Genomic DNA, 16729 nt, shown 5'->3' with positions numbered 1-16729 from the left:
TTTTTCAAATGTTTATTTGCTGATTTATTTTCATCTACTTGAAAAGCAGGGCTGGCCTGGCGGCATGGCATAGTAGCTAAAGTCCTCGTCTTGAGCACGCTGGGATCCCTTATGGGCGCCGGTTCTAATCCCAGCAGCTCCACTTCCCATCCAGCTCCCTGCTTGTGGCCTGGGAAAGCAGTCGAGGACGGCCCAAAGCTTTGGGATCCTGTACCCGTGTGGGAGACCTGGAAGAGGTTCCCTGCTTCTGGCTCCGGATTGACACAGTACTGGCTGTTGCGGCTCACTTGAGGAGTGAATCATCGGACGGAAGATCTTCCTTTGTGTTTCTCCTCCTCTCTGTATATCTGACTTTGCAATAAAAATAAATAAATCTTAAAAAGGAAGAAAGAAAAAAAGCAGAGCAACAGGGAAAGGGCTGCAACATCCTGGGGCTGGGCCACAAGGAACCGGGGAGCCAGGAATTCCACCCTGGTTTCCCATGGGATGGCAGTGATTCCAGGACCTCAGCCATCACCGCTCCACCGCAGGCACATTCACAGAGAACTGGATCAGAAGCAAAACTGGCACCCCGGTGTGGAATGGGGGCTTCCCAACTGGTGGCTTATGTTGGTACTCCACAAGGGTCATGCCCATCAACTTTGTTTTTTTTTTGATTGGCACAGTTGAAGAGGAATCTTCAGTTTGGTTCACTCCCCAAATGGCTGCAACGGATAGGACGGGGTCTGACCAAAGCCAGGAATTTCTTGGGCGTGTCTCACATGGGTGAAGGGGCCCCAACACTTGGACCATGTTCTGCTGCTTTTCCCAGGCACCTTCTTGGCTCTGGGCTTAAGGCATTGGTCTTAGTTGTGACCTGTCAGGAGAAAGCACACTACTCCGTCCTGTTGCCAGGTTCAAGATTTGCACCTTCCTGGGCCAAGCAAGTTGTTCCTCTGCTACTCTGTTCCCTCCGGCTCTCCTCCACTCTTCATCCCCACTTCCTGGGTGACAGTCCCTCTGTGCCAGATAGTTGAAGTGTCAAGGAATTTATCTGTTCCTCACTCCGAGTCACTGTGTGCTTTGAGCATTTCATAATGAGGGGGAGGCACTGAACAGGACCATTTAGTTTTTTTTTTTTTAATGATTCATAATTTTAAATCAGCATGGCAGAGAGAGAATATCTTCCATCTGTTGGCTTACTCTCCAAATGGATACAAAAGACAGAGCTAAGTGGATCCGGAGACAGGAGCTGCCACAGGGTCTTCCACATGCCTGCAGGGCATCAAGGGCTTAGACCATCTTCCACTGCTTTCTCAGACATTTCAGCAGGGGGTTGAATCAGAAGTGGAGCAGCCCATCTGGGGGTGCTCATGCCATAGACAGAGACTTAGCTTGCTGCACCACAGCACTAGTCTCAGGATTGCTTAGTTTAATTTTTTTCAAAGATTTATTTATTTTTATTACAAAGTTAGGTATACAGAGAGTAGGAGAGACAAAGAGGAAGATCTTCTGTCTGATGATTCACTCCCCAAGTGACCACAACGGCTGGTGCTGCGAAGCCGGGGACCTCTTCCAGGTCTCCCACGTGGGTGCAGGATCCCAAATCTTTGGGCCGTCCTCGACTGCTTTCCCAGGGCACAAGCAGGGAGCTGGATGGGAAGTGGAGCTGCCGGAATTAGACCTGGCGCTCATATGGGATCCCGGTGTGTTCAAGGCAAGGACTTTAGCTGCTAGGCCACTGAGCCGGGCCCGTTTCCTTTTTTTTTTTTTTTTTTTTTGTATGTGACAACTTTTTGCTTTTAAAAAGAAAAAAGCAAAAATGTGATTCCCAAGGCTGTGGTGGTGGCCCGACTAGGGACTGGCCCATCCCCATCCTTGCCACACCTGGAACCAACACCATTCCTCTTTTCTCAAGTGTCTTTTTTTTTTTTTTTTTTAGAGACAGAGGGTAAACTTCCATTTGTAGATTTACTCCTGCAATTCCTGCAACAGTTGGCATTCAATCAGGACTGAAATGAGGAGCCGAGATGCGATCCATGTCTTCCTTGTGGGCTCGTAGGAACCCAGTTACATGAGCCATCACTGATGTCTCCCAGACCAGCATGAGCAGGAAGCTGGAATTGGGAACCAGAAGTGTGAATTATGTTTGAGTATTGCCATATGGGATACTGTTGTCTTATCAGGTGGCCCACACACCTCTTTTTTTTTTTTTTTTTAAGATTAATTTCTTTTACTAGAGAAGTAGGGTTACAGGGAGAGCCATCCATCCACTGCTGAACTCCCCAGATGGCCCCAATGGCCAGCGCTGAGCTGATTTGAAGCTGGAAGCCAGGACCCTCTCCCGGGTCTCCCATGTGGGTGATGGCGTCCCAAGGCTTAGGGCTGTCCTTCACTGCTTTCCCTGGCCACAAGCAGACTGCTGGGTTGTAAGTGGAGCAGCTGGGACTGAAACTGATACTCATGTATAATGCCAGTGCCCAAGGTGGAAGATAAGTGTGCTACACCACGGTGCTGTCTCCCTCCCTCACTTTTTTTTTTTGAAGGTTTGTTTGTTTTGGGCTGTGGTTTAGCAAGGACAGCTGCCACATGCACCACCAGATTCTCCAGGGCACTGGGTTGTGTCCTTGCTAGTTTATGTCAGATTCAGCTCCCTAGTAATGCAACTGGGAAGAGCAGAAGATGGCCCAAGGGCTTGGGCACCTGCATACCTGGGGGAGACTTAGAAGAAGCTTCTGGCTCCCGGCTCCTGGCTTTGGATCAGCCTCACTCCAATCCTTACAGCTATTTAGGAGTGAACCAGCACATGACAGACCAATCTCTCTTGCTCTCTTCAAATAAATAAACTTTTTTTTTTAAGATTTATCTTTTTTTGTAATTTGGGAAGTCAGATATAGAGAGGAAGATCTTCCGTCTGATGATTCACTCCCCAAGCGGCCGCAATGACTGAAGCTGAGCCAATCCGAAGCCAGGAGCTTCTTCCAGGTGTTCCATGTGGGTGCAGAGTCCCAAGGCTTTGGGACATTCTCAACTGCTTTCCCAAGCCACAGTCAGGGAGCTGGATGTGAAGCAGGTTGGCCGGGATTAGAACCAGTGACTGTATGGGATCCTGGTGCGTTCAAGGCAAGGACTCCAGCCGCTAGACCACGGTGCTGGGCCCTAAAATCTTCTTTAAAAGGGAGTGAGATGGAGAATCACAGGTCCTTAATAAGGAATATTCACTGAGATATAGTTTTGGGGCTCTTGTTTCCAGTCTTTGCAATGCTGAATTTTTATGTTTGTTGGGCAGATTTACAGAGAGAGGGAGAAACAGAAAGATCTTTCATCCAGTGGTTCACTCCCAGCGTGACCACAAAGGCTGGAGCTGAGCTAGTCGGGATCCAGGAGCTTCTTCCCAATCTTCCACGTGGGTGCAGAGTCCCAAGGACTTGAGCTATCGTCTGCTTTTCCCGGCCATAAGCAAGGAACTGGATGGGAAGTGAAGCAGCTGGGATACATACCGGTACCCATATAGGATGCCATCATGGGAGGTGAAGGATTAGCCAACTGAGCCATTGTGTTGCTCCCTCCCCCACACAACACTAAGGTGTTTTAAAAGGGAGTTGATGAGATATAGTCTCCGTTCTAGAATCAGAGATAAAGAAGTAAAATTTTAGGTTATCTTTGTAGTGAGCAAAACTATACTTTGATGTCTTGTCTTTGCTTGTCATTCTTGCCCTGCTTGGATGTCAGGAGCATTGAGCTGAAGTTTGCTGGACATAAAAAGAACCATCCCACTAGCAGCTTGTTGGGAGCTGGGCCTAGCCAGACTGTGCATCTGCATAGCAGGCTCTCCCTTTGCACTCTCAGCCTTCCCTTCACCTGTGGACACAGGCAGCTGCCACGCTGTCATCCCCCATATTTTATTCCTCGTTTCTCTCTCTTCCCTTACCTGTCTGCATCACACACAGCACTTGAGGCCTCTATGGTTTTTAGATAGATCTTTAAGAAATTACAGGCAGGGGGCTTAGCACAGTGGCCTAGCAGCTAAAGTCCTCACCTTGAATGCATCAGGATCCCCTATGGGCGCCGGGTCTAATCCCGGCAGCTCCACTTCCCATCCAGCTCCCTGCTTGTGCCCTGGGAAAGCAGTCGAGGACGGCCCAAAGATTTGGGACCCTGCACCCACGTGGGAGACCTGGAAGAGGTCCCCAGCTTCGCAGCACCAGCCGTTGTGGTCACTTGGGGAGTGAATCCTCGGATGGAAGATCTTCCTCTCTGTCTCTCCTCCTCTCTGTATATCTGACTTTGTAATAAAAATAAATAAATCTTTGAAAAAAAAAAGACATTACAGGCAGGGGGCGTGGCACGGTGTCGTAGCAGCTGAAATCCTCACCTTGAACACATCAAGATCCCTTATGGGCTCCGGTTCTAATCCTGATGACCTCACATCCCATCCAGCTTCTTGCCTGAGGCGTAAGAAAGCAATCGAGGATGGCCCAGACTCTTGGGTTCCTGCACCCCTTTGGGAGATCTGAAGGAATTTCCTGGCTCCTGGCTTTGGATCGGCGCAGTGCTGGCCGTTGCATTCACTTGGGGAGTGAATCATCAGACGAAAGATCTTCCCCTCTGTCTCTCCTCCTCTCTGTGTATCTTACTTTGCAATAAAAGTAAAATAAATCTTTAAAAAAAAATTACAGGCAGGCCATAGGCAAATTTTTCCCTCTGTAAGATCAAACTGGTTCTAGTGAAAAACCTACGCCTGGAATGGAGTTGACTTTGGCCAGCAGTTGGCTTGGAGAAATGTTTATGGACCCACTGGGCCCTGGGACTGTAACTGGAAAGTTTCTGGTACAGTAAAAAGTACACAAATGAGCTTTCAAGCCAGATAGTCTGGGATTCAAATCCTGGCTGTGCTATTGACCGTGTGACTTCAGGGATGTCAGCTGATTGCCCGGAGCCTCAATCTTCTCATCTGTGAAATGAACTGGATTCTTTTCTTATGAGGTTATTATGAGGATTAGAAAATAGTTTGTATTCAGTGTCCTCTATTGTACTATATAGTAACCTAACAAGCAGTTATTTAATAAAACAAAATGAGAAGTTAGTGGTTAGAAACCACTTCTGTGCTCACAGCTTGAAACGTTGATGATCAGGAATGGTCACAAGGAAGTCAAGGTTGTTAAGGGGCCTTTTTGCATCATTGTCAACTGTCTTCTCAAAGGTGAATACTTCCGTCACACCAACCCTGTTCTGAGTTTGCTAGCAGAATAGGGTTATATTCTATATTGTTTGAACTTTGTGTTTGATGTGGCAACAAATGACTGAGGCGAAAATATGATAGTTGATTTTTTTTCCTGTCTCATTTTGGATAATGTGCAGATGTCAAGTGACGCTGGCGGTGCCCCAAGACATGCCAGTAGATGGTGGGATGGGGAGGAGTTCGAAGGCAGTAGCTGGTCCAGTAGTTTCTGAAGAAGGTGTGAGCTTGCTTTGATTCTGATTGGACTGGGAGTTTTCGCCTATGCCTGCTTAAGTGGAAGGTGTTTGTCTTGGTTGGGAAATGATAGGAACACTTCATTTTGGGGTGCCAGGTAGGATGTGTTTGCCATGGTCTCCTGCAGCAGCAGTGGCCCTGACATGGCTGGATGTGTTGGAGAGAGTGGGCTCGTAGGTTGTGCTGTTGCTCTGTGCCGTGGAGCTGGGCGAGCACCTCTAGGAAGCTGAGGGTAGTGTCTACAAGGTAAAGGAAGGGTAATGCATTATGTTGGCATTGCTCATCCAGAGACACTTGAGGTTTCTGAAGAGTGTAATTTTCTGTAGACTTTTCTACTTTCTGTAATACTGTATTTTTCTGCACTGCTTAAAGCACTTCTTCCTTCTGCCTGTATTAACCACAAGTAATCAGTCTGGTGGAGGGGTCTGGGGAGGTAGGGAATGGTAATTTCTGTAACAGCAGCCCTAGAGCAATCATGTGGGCAGGGGATGCCTAACCAGAGAATGGAGATTTGTAGCTTGCATTCTTTACTGGAAATAAAGTGTTCTCCTTATTCTCCTCCTGCAGGTCGGTGAGCTGGTAAAGGTTACGAAGATTAATGTGAGTGGTCAGTGGGAAGGGGAGTGTAATGGCAAACGAGGTCACTTCCCATTCACACATGTCCGTCTGCTGGATCAACAGAACCCTGATGAGGACTTCAGCTGAGTATAGCTCAACAGTTTTGCTGACAGATGGGAACAATCTTTTTTTTTTTTTTTCCAACTGCCATCTATACAATTTTCTTACAGGTGTCAAAAGCAGTCTAGTTTATATATAAGCATTCTGTTAATGCCTGTGATCTTTCTTCAATTGAACTACTCCATTCCTAGTCTTATTTGACCATATTCAGGGTACGAAACTGGAGGGTTTGTTGTTAACTTGTGAATGAGCAGGTGGTAGCAGTCATGCATGCCGTGTGCTCCGGAAGGGTTAGGTGCATTGCCTCCGTTCCCTCAGGAACCTGTGGAAAACTCATGGACAGGAGAGGAGTATTACACACTGCTTGCCCTGACTTACTCAGCAGTCTGTGTTCGTTCAGAGACCACACTGTCACATGGCAGTAGCCTGTTGCCTTCCACCTCCGTGAAGTGATCATGTACCGTGTGAATAGTACCCAGTGGGATTGCTGTTCCATTCATGGATCGGGACCGTTGTATGACTCACTCTGACATTTCAAATCCTGAGAATTCTGAGAACACTACTAGAGGCATTTGTCTTCCTTCCTAGTCAATGCTTCATACTTTTTCTTGGGATTCTTTCAACCCTTGTCATTCTTGTTCCTCCAACTACAAATAGGTTAATTCTTAAGATAAGTGTTTTCCTTCCTGATGAGAAGCAGAATGTGCAGAGCACTTGATTGAGTGCATAGCTTTAAGCCAGTATTGGACTCACAAAGCGGACAGCCAAACCCCCAGCTCTCTGCCTTCCTCCGAGGGGTCAGTATGCTCACTCTGCTGCAGCAGCTGCCTAGACTCCCAGCTTTTGGAGCCCAGCAGGGCTGTTTCTCCTGAGTGGCAGTGTTCTGTTTGGATTGGAACCCTCAGATTCTGTTTAGAGTGGAAGGACCAATCACTTAGAATATTCCTTGGAAGGTTTGGGGGCCAAATTCTGCCCTCTATGTTATGTGCAGCTTGTATAAAAATGAAGGTAGAGCTACGTGAATTGGGGGATAGGGTTAGCACTTTGAAAAATATATGAACCAATCATGAATTACTTATGTATTATTCATTTCACATGGCTGGAATAGTTCTTAAAGTACATCACATTATAAACTGCCGTAATTTTTTTTTTTTTCCTTCACATTTGGTTTACAAACTCTTTAAGTATGAAATGGTTTATATGGGGTCAGATGCTCCAAAGAATAGACTATGAGACCAAAAATATTTTGGCTTTTTTGACTGCCACCAGAAGTTAATTTTAAAAGTTAGGTCCCAGTCTATAAAAGCACTTCCTGGTCTATGGTGTAGAGTGACCAATGAAAACACCTTATACTTTGCTTTGGACCTCATTTTAGGAAAATCATGTACCTTTCTAATTGTCCTGTGTAGGTTAATGTGATGAATTTGCCTTTTTTTTTTTATAACCATATACCAAATTGTGGTATCCCAGTGACTAGCACATTGGAACACAGTCCATGTGCAGGTGTTTATGTGAGTAATTGAGGGGGATGCAGAAGCTTCTTCCATGACGTAAGGAAGCCAGCTGGCACAGGACTACACACAGCACCGTAAGGAAACTAATGAGATAATGCTAATTTATTTTTACCTCACATTAAGGTAATGCTTGATAAAGATATTAATATTCAACTTTAAAATGTTAGCACAGTGCTATGCACATGGTGGGTGCTCAAATGGGCAGATATGCAATGTTAGACATAATTCCATCTGACTCCTTTGTTAAATTTTCATTAAGAGCATAAATACTGTAACATTCAGATACACATTAAAACTTGTTTTCCTGAAAGTATGGCATCTAAAATATTTGTAGAAAAACTTTGTCACAGCTTATTTGAATGTTTGTATTTTATTTTGTCTTTGACATTGCCTTGTAATATCTTCTTCATCTTATGTAATATTAGTGGAGTGAGCAACTCTTCCCAAATCATGAGACTTTCTCAGTGAGCAGTTGTATGGAGCCTTTACATGAACTGTTGGGTTGGATTTAGCTGTGTGTGGCAGTTGTTGGACCTCAAGAAATCAAAGGACTTCTTATTAGTGTTTTCACCCCCCAAAAAAGTGCTAGACTCCTGTTCAAGTGCATATGTACATTGACACAGAGCAAAGTGAACTGAAATTGGCTGCTATATTTTATATAATCATTTCTGCAAAAGCCCATTTTTTTTTGGATACTAATATTTGACATGTTTAATTCTTATTAATTTGTTGGAATTGTCTATTGTTAATAATGCAAATAGATAATTTTTAATTATCCACAAGTAATATTTCACTATTAATGGTTTGAAATGGGTGACAAGCAAACCAATTTGAAATAAAATATGAACATGTGCCATTGTATTATAACACTATACACTTTCTTGACAGTTAAATTTTAAAAAGTTTTTTTGTAGCATGTATTGTATATGTTTATAGTATATGTAGTAAATAAAAATATGGCCAAATACTTGGCTTGGTGATCTTTTGGAAAGAGTAATCTTTGAATGTTTTTCACAGAATCCTTAATTCCTAGGGCCTAGCAGGTTTATGTCCCCAGCAGCCTAGGAGCAGTCACATGATCAGAGAAACAACTGCACGTTCTGTTAGTGCTTGTCAAGGTGGAATTAACCATTGGTAATATTTTCTAGGGTCTCCAGACGACATGAAATACTGATTTGAGAAAAGCATAAGAAGAACCATGTGAAGCTCTGGATGTTGGATTGATGAGGACAGATAATATTAGACTTATGTACAAGTGGGTCTAGCTGGCATTGACAAGATGAAGATGAGGTCGGGGCATGCCAAGCAAGTGAGAGGTTTGGATGGTCTCCAGTAGGGCTTTAAATGTTACCATAGAGGGCTATGATTTCTTTGCTTTTGAGTCAGGGAGCATTTGCTCAGATAGTACAGGAAATACAAAATAAAAAATAGGTTAAACATTTCTATATGTGTTGCCATGGTAGCTCAGTGCTTCTGAAGCGACATGCATACAAGTGTTTCTAGATCTAGATGTAGATATTGATAAACCTATAAGGAACAGGGTTGCTAGTTACTTATATAGTATTGTGCCTTGGGCTCTACATACAGCATGATGTCAGCACAAAGCTACACGAAGGAAATTAAAGGAATCCAACTTTGCCACATCCAGGCATGCCAGCATGATGATTTGAGTGAACTTGATTTATCAATCAATAATTGACTTCCTGTGTGGCTGCACACGTCAGGTTAAGCTACTGACTGGGAAGCTTCAATCACATGTCAGTATGCCTTGCTTCAAGTCCCACCTCTGCTTCCAATCAAGTTCCCAACTTGTGCTCAGGTGCTTGAGCTCTTGCCACCCCATTGAGTTCCTGGCTTCTCATATCAGTCTGGCCCAGCTCCAGCTGCCGTGGGCATTTGGGGAGTGAAACCGCAGCAGATGGACATGAACTGCCAAGATCTTGTTTGAACATGAATGTTGGATCTATAGTCAGGTACTTAAACTCTAGCTCTCAGTTTGTGACCCTGACTTTCAGATTAAATTTATTTACTGGAGAGGAGGTAGGGAGCTAGAGAAATGCTAGAGGCTTTGTGGTACAGGAGAAAAGAGAACAACTGTTGAGTGTGTACACAGATGGTCTTTGCCAAAGACTATTCGATGTTTTTTTGTTTGTTTTGTTTTTTAAAGATTTATTTAGTTTTATTACAAAGTAGGATATACAGAGAGGATGAGAGATAGAGAGGAAGATCTTCTGTCCAATGATTCACTCCCCAAGTGACCTCAACAGCCAGTGCTGTGCCGATCTGAAGCCAGGAGCCAGGAACCTCCTCCAGGTCTCCCACACGGGTGCAGGATCCCAAAGCTTTGGGACATCCTGGACTGCTTTCCCAGGCCACAGACAGGGAGCTGGATGGGAAGCAGGGCTGCTGGGATTAGAACCAGTGACCATATGGGATCCCGGCGCGTTCAAGGCAAGGACTTTAGCCGCTAGGCCACGCCGCCGGGCCCGTGACTTAGATTTTAGAAGTGTTGAATTGAAGTGGAATGGACATGTAAATGTTGAATTAACACTTAAAGGTAAACTGGGTTTGATTGAGCTTTTCTATCCTTCAAAGTGTGAGATTTTGAACATTAAGAATTTTTTTTTATATATTTTTATTAGAAAGGTAGATTTTAGAGAAGAAGAGATAGAGAAAGATCTTTCATATGCTGGTTCACTGCATGACCACAACAGCTGGTACTGAGCAAGCCCAAAGCCAGGAGCTTCTTCTGGGTTTCCCATGTGGGTACAGGGTCCCATGACTTTGGGCCGTCCTCTTCTGATTTCCCAGGTCATGAACTGGGAGCTGGGTGGAAAGTGGAGCAGCTGGGAATCAAGCCGGCACCCATGTGGGATCCCAACACTTGCCAGGTGAGGATTTATCTGCTGAGCCACTTTGCTGGGCTTTCTTTTTATTTATTGAAAAAAAAATCAGTATTTAAATGAGCTCTCAAATACATCATAGAACGGCCTTAGATGAATTATTGGTAACTGGAAAAAAAATTTGTATTGGAAAGTCAAATTAGGTTTACAGAGAAGAAGTGACAGATCCTCCATCTTGCTCACTCCCAAATGGGTGTAACAGCCAGACCTGAGCCAATGCAAAGCCAAGAGCTACTACTGGGTCTCCCGTGCAGGTGCAGAGTCACAAGTCTTGGGCTGTGCTCCACTGCTTTCCCAGTTTGTAAGCTGGATGGGAGGTGAAATAACTGGGGCTTGAACCAGCAACCATGTGGGATCTTAGCAATACAAAGGTGAGGATTTAGCCATTGAGCCATCGTGCTGCACCCAATTTTGGACATTTTAGCTTTCTAGAGTTAAGAGAATGGTTGTATGACTATGTTAAACCCATGGAGACAGATTTAGTCAGCAGCCTATATTTTGGGAAAACGTGGAGCTCCTACCCTCATTCTAAGGGGCACGTGGCTAGTCAAGGCTAGGTTTTGAGCTCCAGCAACAGAGCTAAGAAATTTTGAGGTGAAGTCTAAGATGGGCTTCTTGAGTCTTCATGCTGGGGAAATGTCTACCCTTGCCACTAGCTGGGGGATGCCTCTGGAGCCAAGTAGGGTGGTGTGGAACCTCAACAGCTGCACCAAGTCGCTCTCCTCTGCCATAGGGTCCACCTTGCTCTCCTACCAGACGTCCAGCCTGAACCCACAGGTTCCCAGGGTCCTGTAGCTGATTACCCTGTCAGAGTTTTGCTTTGGCTGGTTATACAGCATCCAGAGATCTCCTCACAGGGTGTTACAGCAAATTAGACTTCATTCTTCATCAATTTCTATCCATATGAACCCAGAAGATAAGCTCCAGTGCCAAGGAAAAGTGCTGCTTTATTTTTTTTAAAGGTTTATTTATTTTAATTGCGAAGTCACATATACAGAGAGGAGGAGAGACAGAGAGGAAGATCTTCCGTCCAATGATTCACTCCCCAAGTGACTGCAATGGCCGGTGCTGAGCTGATCTGAAGCCAGGAACCTCCTCCAGGTCTCCCACACGGGTGCAGGGTCCCAAGGGCTTGGGCCATCCTCGACTGCTTTCCCAGGCCACAGGCAGGGAGCTGGATGGGAAGTGGAGTTGCTGGGATTAGAACTGGTGACCATGTGGGATCCCGGGGCGCATTCAAAGCAAGGACTTTAGCCACTAGGCCACCGTGCTGGGCCCAAAGGTGCTACTTTAAATATGAAATGTTGGGCCTGGCGCAGTAGTCTGGTGGCTAAAGCCCTTACCTTGCACTCCTGGCATTCCATACAGCTGTTCCACTTCCCACCCAGCTCCTGCTTGTGGCCTGGGAAAGCAGTCAAGGATGGCCCAAAGCCTTGGTACCCCGCATTCACATGGGAGACCTGGAAGAAGCTCCTGGCTCCTGGTTTCAGATTGGTTCAGCTCTAGCTGTTATGACTACATCGAGAATGGATGATCTTTGTCTCTGTCTCTCCTTTATTCTGTAAGTCTTACTTCCAATAAAAATAAATAACTACAAAAAAAAGCATTAAAATCTGTGTACATATATAGTATAAAAATCAAATAAATATGAAGGGTTATTTGCATATTTTGTGGCACTTCGGCTTTTAGGGCTGGCGGAGTGATGGAAACTAAGAATCAATAGTATTTTAAAAATGTTTTTGTTTGGAAGGCAAAGAAGTCAGATTTGTTAGGTCGGCTAGTTCATTCCCCAAATGCCCATGTGAGTGGCAGAGGCAACCAGTCTCTGCTACCTCTGGTGCATTGGCAGGAAGCTGGGTACGAAGTAAAGGCAGGACTTACTCCCTGGCATTCTGATACGGAATGCCAGCATTCCAAGCAGTGGCTTAACCTACACCGAATCACAGCCCAGAATTCTAAGTGTGATAAGAATGTGGAAATGAGAGGAAAAGAAATTACACCCAGGGTGGGCAATTGACGAGAGAAACTGTTTGGTCTGAAGTTGAAGTGTCGTCTTTCCTTGCAATTTCAGCTTCCTGCTAATGTAGACCCTGGGAGGCAGCAGGTGATAACCCAAAATGTTTGGGTTTCTGGCTTCAGCCTGGCCGCAACCTTGATTGTTACGGACAATTGTTAAGGAGTAAACCAGCTGTTGTCTCTGCCTTTCACATAAACATTTACAAGGAAGAAAGTGCGTATCTTTAACATCCATTGGCGCCTCTAGTGACTTAAAGGTAAGCATTTGACCAGGCTCGAAGCATAAGGAATGTGGATGGAAAGTGTGATAGCCTAGTGGCTAAATCCTCACTTTGCCTGTGCCAGTACCCCAGGTGGGTGCCAATTTATATTCCGACTGCTCCACTTCCCATCCAGCTCCCTGCTTGTAGCCTGGGAAGGCAGTCGAGGACGGCCCAAGGCCTTGGGACCCTGGTCCTATGTGGGAGACCTAGAGGAAGCTCCTGGCTTTGGATCAGTTCAGCTCTGGCCATAGCAGTCACTTGAGGAGTGAATGGAAATGCTTTTTCTCTGTCTTTCCTCTCTGTAGGTCTGTCATTCCAATTTAAAAAAAAATAAAAACACAACTATTATAGTAATTAAAAAACATGTGTTTTAAATTTCAGGCCCTTCCTAACAGTTCTGTTGTGCATAATTGCACAAGGTGGTGAATACTAACTCATTGGGCATGGTGTCTTACTTGGCCACCTGTTCTGGATTCCTGCCCCATATCTGGTTAACCACAATGTGTCAGATCCCCCTCCAAACATTTTTGTATTGTGCATTTTCATCTCGAAAGGCAAGGCAACGGAAAGAGCTTGCATCGTGACAGGCCAGAGGCAGAAGCCAGAAACCACAAGTGTTTGAGCCATCTGCTGCCTTCCTGCAAGAAGCTGAATTAGAAGCTGAGTAGCCAAGACTTGGAATAGCTCTTACATGGGCTGGAGTGGCATAAATGATGCATATTGTTTATATGTATATATATATGTGTGTGTGGGGGTGTGTGTGTGTGTGTCTTTGTATTGTGTAATGTTCTTTTTATGCCAACCTTTTTTTTTTTTAATATTTTTTATTGGAAAGGCAGATGTACAGGGAGAAGAAGATACAGAGAGAAAGATTTCCGTGTCCACTAGTTCACTCCCCAAGCTGCCATAGTGGCCGGAGCTGCACTGATCCGAAGCTAGGAGGCTCTTCTGGGTCTCCCATGTGGATGCAGGGTCCAAGGTGTTGGGCTGTCCTCTACTGCTCTCCTAGGACACAAGCAGGGAGCAGGATGGTAAACGGGGCTGCTGGAGTTAGAACTGGTGCCCATATGGGATCCCGGCATGTTCAAGGTGAGGACTTTAGCTGCTGCACTGTTGCACCGGGCCCTATGATTTAGTCATTTTAAAAGGTTTTACAGACCCCCATCTGCAGCAACTCTAGACAGCAGCGGCGGGGCAGGAGTCTGGTGAATTGTGTATATGCTCAAAAGTTACGGATAGAAATGCATGCTAATGTCAGAGTTAAAAATGGAGAATTGAGGGCCCGGCGGCGTGGCCTAGCAGCTAAAGTCCTTGCCTTGAATGCACTGGGATCTCATATGGGCTCCGGTTCTAATTCCACCAACTCCACTTCCTATCCAGCTCCCTGCTTGTGGCCTGGGAAAGCAGTCGAGGATGGCCCAAGGTTTGGGACCCTGCACCCGTGTGGGAGACCTGGAGGAGGTTCCTGGCTCCTGGCTCCGGATTGGCTCACTTTGGGAGTGATTCATTGGACAGAAGATCTTCCTCTCTGTCTCTTCTCCTCTCTGTATATCTGACTTTGCAATAAAAAAAAAAAAAAAAAAAAAAAAAAAATTCAAAAAAAATGGAGAATTGAGAGCCAGTATGGTGGCATAGCAAGTTAATCCTCCACCTGCTATCATATGAGTTCCAGTTCATATCCTGCTGCTCCACTTTTGACCCAATACCCAGCTGAAATGACCCAAGTCCTTAGACACCTGTGGCTATGTGGGAGACCTGTAGGAGGCTCAGATGTGTCCATTGCGACCATTTGGGAAGTCAACCAGTCGATGGTAGACGATACTCCTTTGTGTAAACCTACCTTTCAAATAAAAAGGTAAATATTAAAAAAAAAATTGGCCATGTCCGTTCAGAGCCTAACATAAAACACCAAAAGAAAAAAACGGGAAAAAAGCTAGATCCTGACTCAAAGAAGCAATACAACAAGAGGAAGTGGTTTATCGAGGTTCTTCAGCCACATTTTTTTCTCCCACTAGAATCAAATGCTTCCTCTACTTTCACTTTTTCTTCTGGATAAAAGTGTGCTTCAGTTTCTGGCTTTCTTTGCTAAGAGCGCCTGTGGGATTAGTTTTATGTCTGGACTAGCTCTTAGCTCCTTGCTCCCTAATAAGCCATATGATCAGGGCAGTCTTTTTTTTGTTGTCATGGTGACCGACATTTATATAAGGAAGAACTGAGGGAAAATATTTGTTGTTTGGAATGACTTGTGGTAAATTTCATCATAGTGGAAAGATAGAACACCATGTTGGGGGGCCAGCAGCTCAGAACTGGAACACCAGCAGGGACTTGGATTCCTTCTGGTGAGACCTATTCTAATATGTTCCACTTTCAGCTTTTGGAAACAACCTTAGTGTCCAGAACAAAGGAATGAATGTGAAATGGTTTAATTCTATTACTGATCACATTGCCAGGAGCAATTTTTTCTTCTTTTTCAAGCAAAGCTAATTAATCCAGCGTCTTTTGGCCACCAGGACATCCATACCTAGGTCTCACACTGGGTGGGCCATTGCTTTCCCAGATCCGTGGTCTCTTCTTTCTGTTCGTATCACTCGCTACACTTCCCAGCCTGCCTTGTTGTTCCATGTGACCATGTGACTGAATGTCAAACAGTGGACTGCAGACAGAAGTGCCAACACCACTCTCAGGCCAGGCCTGTAGAAATCCCACACAGGTGCTATATGCTCCTGCGTCCCTCTGGCCAGAGGAGATATAATACCTGCCAGCATTCATCCACTCAGTCCCTAAAACTACATGGAGAACAGCTGTTCCAGCGTAGTGACTGGCTTGGCAAAAAATTAACAGCCATTGCAACTACTGAAGCCTCAAAAACTGTAGCAGCTAGCCTAGTCTGGCTAGTACAAGAGATTTAACTGGGTAGATGAGAAATTCGCCCACTGGCAAGTTGCTGCAGCCACAAAAAGCTACAGCTTTGTAGAGTCAGTAAGATGTTTGGGTACTTCAAATAACCAACAAATAATTTGCTCCTTTAGGTATGCCTCATATAATAATTGAAGTTTCAGTTTAATTGGATATGTTTTTTTTTTATTATTTTAAAAAAGAATGAATTTATTTGAAAGAAAGATTTATCATCTGATGCTTCACTCCCCAAATGGCCACAACAACTAGGACTAGACCAGGCTGAAGGCAGGAGCTAGAAACTGCATCTCCCACATGGATCTCAGCAGCCGAAGCACATGAGCTAACTGCTGTTGATGACAAAGTATGCCTCAGCAGGAAGTTGGATAGGAAGTGGAGTGGGACTCGAACCCAGGCACTTTGTTATGGGCTGTAGGTATTCCAAGCAGCATCTTAACTGCTATCACAAATGTCTGCTCTATGACATCCTATGTTTTTATTTTATAAAGCAAGAAATTATACTTGACCTGATCCTTTTTGGAAAAAAAAATGTTAGAATTAACAGAGAGTTCTCTTACTTGCTGGTTCATACTGCAAATGTACTTGTAGTTGGAGCTTGGCCAGGTTAAAACCAGGAGCCGGGAACTCCATCTGGCTCTCCTGTGAGTAGTAGGAACCCTAGCCGTCATGCACTCCTTTCCAAGTACATTAGGTGGAACCTTGGACTTGAACCCGTCGCTTAGGTATGGGATGCATGTGTCCCAAGCAGTGCTTTAATCCACTGTGTCACAACGCCTGACATTTATTGGGAGACACATTTATTGGGAAGACAGATTTACAAAATGAAGGAGAAACAGAGCGAAAGATCTTCACCCACTGATTCACTCCCAAAGTGGTTGTAATGGCCTGAGCTCTCCGATCTGAAACCAGGAGCCAGAAGCTTCCTCTGGGTTTTCCACATGGGTGCAGGGTCCCAAGGCCTTGGGTCATCCCCAATTGCTTTCC

The 16729-nt window shown here is 45.0% G+C and overlaps 1 protein-coding gene and 1 long non-coding RNA gene across 4 annotated transcripts in view; one reads left to right on the top strand and one right to left on the bottom strand.

Moving 5' to 3' along the window:
* Positions 1-9105, top strand: part of CRK (CRK proto-oncogene, adaptor protein) — a 26293-nt gene extending 17188 nt beyond the window's left edge. For 2 of the 3 annotated variants that reach the window (XM_004593951.3, XM_004593952.3), the window contains exon 3: positions 6023-8638. In XM_004593951.3, the coding sequence (XP_004594008.1) occupies positions 6023-6160 (138 nt within the window). In that variant the 3' untranslated portion in view covers positions 6161-8638. Of the gene's footprint in view, positions 1-6022; positions 8639-8795 lie in introns of those variants that run through there. The other variant, XM_058675815.1, reaches the window with a different exon arrangement.
* On the bottom strand, positions 5558-16729 carry LOC131482356 (uncharacterized). Its single transcript, XR_009246915.1, has 3 exons — positions 16602-16729; positions 16303-16505; positions 5558-5694 (listed from the first exon to the last, which is right to left on the bottom strand). It is a non-coding gene; the product is annotated as an uncharacterized LOC131482356 (long non-coding RNA).

The sequence above is a fragment of the Ochotona princeps genome, chromosome 17 (genome assembly GCF_030435755.1).
Source record: "Ochotona princeps isolate mOchPri1 chromosome 17, mOchPri1.hap1, whole genome shotgun sequence".
In the NCBI taxonomy this organism is placed as follows: domain Eukaryota; kingdom Metazoa; phylum Chordata; class Mammalia; order Lagomorpha; family Ochotonidae; genus Ochotona; species Ochotona princeps.
The sequence above is the reverse complement of the archived record's forward strand: the minus strand, read 5'-3'. Positions and strand labels throughout refer to the sequence as shown.